The following is an 8,494-nucleotide window of genomic DNA, read 5'->3' as shown; positions in this document are numbered from 1 at the left end:
AATGACACTGGTAAGATACGTTATGTGTGTAAACTGCAATGAAGCATCAGCTTTGCTGTTGGGAATAAATGCATTTCCAAAAGTCAAACCTAGTCTTCCAATACTCTGGGCATGTACCATAGGCGGACAGAAAACCCCAGGCTACCTCCCACAGTGAAGTGACCTGAGCTGTCAAAACAATTTTGACTGCTCTGCTGCTACCTGTTACTACAGCACTCACACGCAGAGCCTTCAAACAACACAGTGGTTCAGAGAGAACAATTTCAGGTCTGTGGCACCCAAAAAGTTACTGTGATACATCTTAATCACTTATCTATACAACAGTATAGTTTCCTGCACCTGAATTTGTGTCACTCAGAGATGGAAACAGCAGCGACACTGCCAGAAAGAAGCTAAACTTAAGAACTCTGAAGGTAAAAACCTTGCCTCCACTCTTCATGAATTATAATGCCTTTTTATTGGGCTTTCCTTGAGCTGGATACCCAATACATTAGATAATTCTGTGACTGAACAGCAGTAGTCCTTTATCTTGCTTAGTGTTTATCTTCTTTTAGTAGTACATTTTCTTAGTTTTCATATATATTGTATCCACAAACATTTTGGATACTCCAAACATTAAATCTTATAACTTTCCATAATTGGACTAACCTGTAGAATTTAAAGATACTTGAGCAGAGGACAGCTTACATTTATCAAAGTTAGAGATGTGAATTACTAATCTTCCCCTCCTTTCCTACCTCCCTCACCAGTGATTTTGGGTGTTCAGTTTACCTAAGTGCTAGATTTTCACAAAGTACTATGTGCTTCCTGTTATGTAAAATAAATATTGAAAGGATTTCAGCAGGCAACACCACAGACATTCAAAAGTGGCACTGTAAGGAAAAAACACATGCTCTGCATATGCAACCACAGAGGAGGAAACTTATCACCAAAAAAGTGGATCCATTTTTCCATACCTTAAGCAATCTGAAATCTAAACAATATACAAAAATTTTATATTTTGAATGTTTTTATTCCAATCAAAATACAAATACAAGCATTTGAAAATGTACAAAAATAAAAAAGGACATTTTCTACATCTTGAAAAAGCAGATCAAACCTACTTCTATATGTACAATTCTTTCAGTGGGAAGTCCTAATCAGCAGACTTTTTTCTGTTCTCTTCTGAGCATTCTATGCCAAATCCCCTCTCCCAAAATTCAGCCACATTGAAGACTACAAGCAACAATTCAAAAAGCTAACACATTGTTAATGTCCCTGAACAGATTACAGAAAAACCATTTCTCACAGGTAATAAACCTGTAGGTGATAATATATTTTGCTAATGACTTTAGGGCAAATTACATCCTGATGGGTAGTTTGCAATTCAAACTTTCTTTGTTGATATATAACTTGGGTAACAGAGTTGGACTACATTTTTAAGTTATTTTTACAAATTCAAAAAAACAATTATAGCTTTGTTGATAGCATTCTTCCTTCCTCCCTCCTTCCCCCAAAGTTTTAACTCTTCACACAAAAATGTATCTGCAAATAAGAATAAAAAGCCATAGAAAAGGTCTGAACCCAAAACAATTGTTTTTTACATCATCTGCCAAAATAACAAGGACTGAAATGACCACCTCCTCAACACCACCTTGTACTAATGAATGCAGAGGAAGCATTGTCACAATAGTTTTGAACCACTCTATAATGTATATCCTCATATTTTTGGTATGAAATTTTCTTCAGTAATATTGATCAAATTATCTCAAGAGGTACAATTCATTTATGGAATCGTCTGTCATTCCACGTGTTTTAATGTTTGGCCAAGACACTTTTCTTTCCATGTTTTGAGAGATGAGGTTTTTTGGAGCTGCAGTAACGTAAGTATAAGGTGAGGCAAGGCTCACGGAAAGAGGTAGCTGATTAAACTGACATTGTGGGAACACATATTTTTGGGGGACATAAGCCCTACTTTAGGTCTCAAATACAGCAGGTAGCTTTAAAGTTTAAAACAGATGCTCGGTTTACATGAATGTGCTCAGTTCCTAAAAGAAAAGCAAGGTGACAGTGGTGCAAAGATAGCTCCCAAGAAACAGGTTCTCTCCAACCGTTTTCCCTGCCATTCCTTCAGTTGTCAACTTCAACCACATCATATAACAGAAAGCTGCTTAGCAAGAGAACAGCTAATATCTGCTTCTACAGCACCCAGAACACAGGCACCTAAGCCATAATCTTCTAGCTGCTACCTGTAACAAGCTAGAAACATCTAATTTACCTCACCCTATTGTGGAGAGGTATCTCATTAACTTTTACTACGATGGAGACAAATGCAGGTTGAATACAGGTTTAACAACGACCTCCTGCCTGCAGCACACTTCACTATGCTAGGTTTCAATTCTGCTGCTTCTACAGCTTTGACTCTTGCCTCTAAAAAATCCAAACATCTGCAGAGGAGCACACTAACACCACGGAAGTCATGTTCAGTATGACATACCCATTCTTCTCAACATTTTGTCTTCAGGTCATCTAATGAAAATCATTATTCTGTACTTACGTGTACATGTACTTAGAGAATAAACGAGCCATTTAATTTTCTCCAGCAAATTTTAGACCCCAACCTATTTTCCGCTGTCTTAAAATATTTCAGGATTGCCCTGTGAGCTCATTTCAGCACTAATACATTATATACATTTTTTTTACTTCCTAAATATTTATGTTTTAGTCCGCAGGAAAACTTATTTGTCTGGCAAGATCCTGAGCACATTTTTTTAACCATTACCCCACACTCACAAGATTTCATGTGGGATAATGTTAGCACTGGTAACATCAGGATATTCTCCACTTACTTCACACTACTGGTTAAGGTTAAAGGGCAGTGCTGAAAAGTCCTTGAAGTTGACTGAAGTCTTTGTTTTCTTGCTAAGACATAAGAACACATCCCAGGCAGTTTTGCTGCAAACTGAGAAGAAAGCAAGGAATGTATTTATTACCAAGCAAGTAAACTCTTTAAAATAGGAGTCATATTTGGAAAAATGGCTAAATAGCAACTGATAGGTATGATGTAGCTTCACATAAGACACTTACAGAAAGTTCTGTCTTGTCTAGTCATCTACTTCTTCCAACCAAGTTTCATATAGACCTAACTGTAAAACCAAAACCAGCATGCACATCAACAGGCAGAATCAATAGAAAATAAAAAGTTTTTGATGTAAGGCAATTGCTTCACTTTTAACAAGATGGGAAGACACACAGCATACTTTATGAAACAGCCAGTCAGTATTTGAGAGGTAGTCTAGTTGTTCATTTGACTGGGAGAGGTAGAGCTAGTTGAGAAATCAATAGCTAAGGCCAGTCAAAATGATTCCCAGGTTTTCTAAGCTGTGAAAAAATGACTCAGCCCGGGACTATTAACGTCACAAGGGATTCAGCTGTCTTGCTCATATTAGTCACTTTTACATAGGTCAAGTTATTGTAAAAATATCCATCCAGGGAGAGAATGGTCCAAGAAATAGCCAGGGGAAAAGCTTAGCTACATTTTGGCATGTGTCAACCAATTAATCTAGTTTATGCATCTTAGGACTAAAGCTAAAAGGCTCTCCTCTTTTGGCAGGTTGATATAACTACAAAACCAAATACATGCCCAAGACTAGAAGCAGGTTAGGTCTCAAACTCCTTGTGGTTTACCTATATGAAATTCTCCATGCAATTTCTTCCCACAGGAAAAAAACACCAATTATTTTAGAGATGAAAGCCAACGAGACATATGGGTCATCAAGTCAACAGGTAATAAAAGCCTTGCTAAAGACGTCTGGGTACAGAATCATACATAATGCTCCCTTGGATTGATGTAGACTCTTCCAGGTCCTGAGTTTTGTGGGTATCTGCTGCTCCAGTTTTTGTAGTAAGTTTGCTGATAAACAGGATACATAGGCTGAAGACCTTCTTGTTCCTCTGGCTCTTCAGCCTCGTAAGTAAGTTGCCTTCCATTCACAGCTTTCTAAATACACATAAGAATCAATGAGTTTCATACTTCATGTATAGAACCTGCAATTCCTTTTCTTGTTAAAACTTTAAGCAAAATAAAAGATGCATGATCTCCAAAACAGTCCTATGAATAAAGAAACATGAACTTAAAAATTCTAATCACTAACAGACATGAAAGAAGCATTAGTAACTATTCAGAGTTAAGCTGAACTTTTTGTTTCAAGGGAAGTTAGAATTTAAAGCTCCATGAATCTAATGAGCAAATCACCAATTCTGAAAATGTCTGTTAGCAACTCCTGTGCTTTGTTATGTTACTCAACAAAAAAATCAAAGGTGTAGTGTTTAAATATTTAAATTAGTCAGTGAAACTACTACAGGGTATTAAAATGGTATCCTCACTTTTCACTTCATGAACAGTAAACCCACACCTCGAACAGTTATTGACCAGGATGGACAAATATTTTTTTGCTAATGAAAAACATCTTTATAAGCTTATTTTAAGGAACAAAATGAAATCAAAGCTTCATTTAGAAATTCAAGCCATTTTATTATTTACCATGTGCTGCAAGTTTCCAGCATCTTTCTCTCTGTACTGGCTTTGCAAAGCAAAATGTTCTTTCTGAAAGAAGAAAAGTTACAGTGGAAACAAGTCAAGATTCAACACTGCAGAAGAGGTTTGGTTTATACAAAAATACTAGTCATCACAAAATACACTCTGCCTTGGGAAGTGTCTTAACCGACAACCATTCAGAATCCTTTTTATAAACCAGTGGCTGGTGGAAAAGAAGATCAGGGTCAGTCAGGGTCCCCTGTTCCACCTGTGTCCCCCTCCCAACCTCCTGTGCACACCCCCAGTCCACTTGCTGGTAGAGCAGTACAAGAAGCAGAAAAGCCCCTGATGGTGTGTGAGCACTGCTCAGCAACAACAAACATCACTGACTCACCGACACCGTTATTTGCACAAATCCAAAACAGTCCCAAACCAGCTACTGCAAAGAAAATCAACTCCTCCCCAGCCAAACCATCCACTGTAGGAGATGAGGTTCAAGACCACGTAAGGAATCTGGAGGTGCACAAGTTCATGGGATCTGATGAGATACATCTGCAGGTTCTGGGGAAACTGGTGCAGGAAGTGACTAAACCATTATCCATGATATTTGAGAAGTCATGGCAGTCCAGTGAAGTTCCATTGACTTGGAAAGAGGAAATAAACCTTCAATTTTTAAAAAGGGAAACAAAGATGATCTGGGGAATTACGGGTCAGTCAGTCACACTTCAGTGCCCGGTAAGATGAAGGAGTAGATTCTCCTGGAAACTATGCTAAAGCATGTGGAAAATAAGGAGGTGATTGGCAACAGCCAACATGGCTTCACGAAGGGCACACTGTGCCTGACAAATTTGGTGTCTGTCTATGACAGGGTTATAGTGTTGGTGGATGAAGGAAGAGCAACTGATGTCATGGACACGTGCAAAGCATTTGATGCTGTCTTGCATGACATCCCTGTCTCTAAACTGGAGAGTCATGGATGTGATGGATGGACCATGTGGTGGATAAAAAATTGGCTGGATGGTCACACTCAAAGAATTGTGGTCAAGGGCTCAATGTCCAAGTGGGAACCAGTGATAAGTGTCATTCCTCAGCGCTTGACATCAGGTCTGGCGCAGTTTAACATCTTTGCTGGCAACATGGACACCGGGATTGAGTGCAGCCTCACCAAGTTTGCTGATGGCATCAAGCTGTGTGGTGTGGTTGACATGCTGGGGGAAAGAGATGCCATCCAGAGGGACCTTGGCAGGCTTCAGAGGTGGGACTGCACGAACCTCATGAAGTTCAACAAGGCCAAGTGCAAGGTCCTGCACCTGAGCCAGAGCACAAATACGGGCTGGGTGGAGAATGGATTGAGAGCAGCCCTGAGGAGGACTTGGGGATGTTGGTGGATGAGAAGTTCCTTAATGCAGATGACTCGAAATCTCCCTTCTTTCATTTTTTTTTTCACCATTATGAAGGAGCAACTTTATCAGTGAAATGGCTTATTTCCAAATATCCAGATAATCACCAACTGTCTGAGTAATTGGCCAATCTTAATCACACCAAGCAATGTTAGCTGAGAATTATGATTTAGGATACATTTTATACTACGGTATCATCACTCTTAATTAAGTTCTTTCCCTTATGTCACACTTAGTAAAGGGGCACAACAGGATCAAGTGACAACTTTAGCACAATTTTATAATTTTTGTTTTGTAATTCCTTGTTTTCCCAATAGTCCCACAGTAGTAGCAACAACACAAAGTAGCTAAGTTGCTGGTCTTACGGCAGAATCCCTATGCAACAAGTATTCATACAGGTAGGTAATATTTGCAGGGGCTCTCATCTGAAAAAATTATTTTGAAAAGAACCCAATCTCAGTAATGTTTCTCCTTCTTTTCTCCTCCTTTCCCATAGCCTTTTACTTTTCCACATTTGTTTAGTTCAAGCTTTGAAGCAGCTTTGAGTTATTTAACTTTTAATATGACTCCCCAAATGCATTGTAAAATTACTTTAAAAATCATCTAATATTTTCTATCTTCTCCACTTCTCCAAAAGTTATTTTTCACCATCTTCACAGGTTTATTATTCCAAATTTTGTTTGTCAAACTTCTTGTCTTATAATTCCATTTCAAAGTCACGCTGCTTTTGCTTCTCAAGTCTTGAAATGCAATCTGCAGACCAATTCTGAGAATATGTGATTTACCACTTAACAGGATTGGTAAATCCTCTTACTGGTCTTTCACATCTGAGCTAAGAGCATGAATTTACCACACAAGAAGGCAAAACACACATGGGGAACAAGAACCCCCCCCATCTTCACCAAAGGCTAATGTTCTGTGAGAAAAAAAATCTTCCTGCTTGAGACATTCTACCAACAGTGGACTTAGACATGATTAAGACAAACACTGGAAAGCAGAAGAGCAAATTCCCGTTAGTTCATTTATTCAATTAAAACTAGAGACAAAGGAAATCATCTCACATGGCATGAAAAGACAACACCTTTGCTAGAGAATAAAGCTGCACATTTTACAGCCATGAAGCAAGTGATAAAACCAAAATCATCAGGTTCTGTCAAATAAAACTGGTGTTGAGCTACACTCTTTCTATGTAGGGAGAGATAGTGTATCTGGGGTTCTGTGCTGATACTTAACAGTAGTTTGCATTGCCTTACCTTTACATTTTGCAGAGTTTCATAAAAACACTGTTTTACTCTAAGCATGCTCCTTCTCAAACAGTCCTTCAAAACCCTAAACCAATTATCTCACCAACAATTCCATCTTGTTCCTGTTTTCATCAAGGAAGAGGTATTTTCATCTGCATGAAGAGCATTAGGAAAAGAACTAGAAGAGTGAAAGGGAACCACAATCTATAAATGAATCAATATTATGCTAGGTTTAAGAGTACTATGGATGATGTTTTCCAATTTGATTCAGAAATATTGTCATTTGGTAAATGGTGTTATATGCTTTTAACTATGCTAAGACAATTTCACCATTTTCTTTCCTGTTTTGAATAGGAACAGAAATACTACTGTTAAAGAGCTTTAGCATTTGACTTGTTTGTGTGGTTAAATAAGTGAGGCATTCTTCCAAGCTGCAAGTCTAAAATCAGTCTTCTCATGGCCAGAACTACCTACTGGGCTGTACTTCCCTTCATCCACTCTTATTTTCTGTTGCTACACAAGAGCCCTGTTAAATTCTGAATCCTTCAAGAACTCTGAATGTTGCATTGCATTATGCAAAACAATGTTTTTTTCCTTTTTCCTTCAGAAGCACCTGTCAAGCTAGTAATAGCTTCAGTTCTTTCCCATTGTCAAAGACTACCCATCTCAGTCACGTTTCAAGGCAAGCAAAGAAGTTCTGCTTCTTAGCAATATATCCTTCGAAACAGTGAATCTAATGATTCCAAGGACTGCCTGAATTAGTACACCCTCTCCCACTGCTTTTTTAAATATTACGCAACAGAAAAAAATCCTCTTCAAGCCACTGGAATTCTTCCATTGCTCAACTTCTTGATTTGCCTCAAAAATTCGGTTGCCAAGCAGAGATTCCTCTCTCACTAAGGACGTAACCTTCAGGCTGCTCACTACTCTTTCACATTACATGTAATAAATGGTTCTGAGTAACAGAGTGGCATTTCCATGACAATGATTATTAAAAGAACACCCAGACAAAAGCAGTAGCTTTGTTGCTAAAAAAGGTGATAAAAGATGAACCAACAGTCTTCACAGTAAATTAAACTATAATGCTATTTTTCCTGTGTTCTACTTAATATTCCTGTGTTTTGGACTTTTGCCTCCCTCTTTTATAGCCTCAGTGAACCAGTTCTTCTCAGTTCTGAAGTGATTCACACGAACATATGAATTGGTACTTGCAAATACCAGTACAGAGAAACTATGAGTACTCAGTTTCACAGTACTTTTGCACCTTTGTGCAGCCTATTATTTCCACTCAGACTGAACCCATCATCTATTGCTGCTGACAACGCAGTGACACT

General features: G+C 38.4%; 1 protein-coding gene across 1 annotated transcript in view; it reads right to left on the bottom strand.

Moving 5' to 3' along the window:
* Positions 1-991: 991 nt before the first annotated feature.
* NECTIN3 (nectin cell adhesion molecule 3) overlaps positions 992-8,494 on the bottom strand; it is a 51,476-nt gene continuing 43,973 nt past the window's right edge. Inside the window, exons 8-9 of the mRNA XM_029961426.1 lie at positions 4,523-4,585; positions 992-3,979 (exon numbers count right to left, since the gene is read on the bottom strand). Of these exons, the coding sequence (XP_029817286.1) occupies positions 3,803-3,979; positions 4,523-4,585 (240 nt within the window). The 3' untranslated portion in view covers positions 992-3,802. The remainder of the gene's footprint in view (positions 3,980-4,522; positions 4,586-8,494) is intronic.

The sequence above is a fragment of the Manacus vitellinus genome, unplaced genomic scaffold, assembly GCF_001715985.3.
Source record: "Manacus vitellinus isolate BGI_N305 unplaced genomic scaffold, ASM171598v3 scaffold_34_pilon, whole genome shotgun sequence".
NCBI classification, from domain to species: Eukaryota; Metazoa; Chordata; class Aves; order Passeriformes; family Pipridae; genus Manacus; species Manacus vitellinus.
Note: the sequence above shows the minus strand (reverse complement) of the source record. Positions and strands in the feature narration are given on the sequence as shown.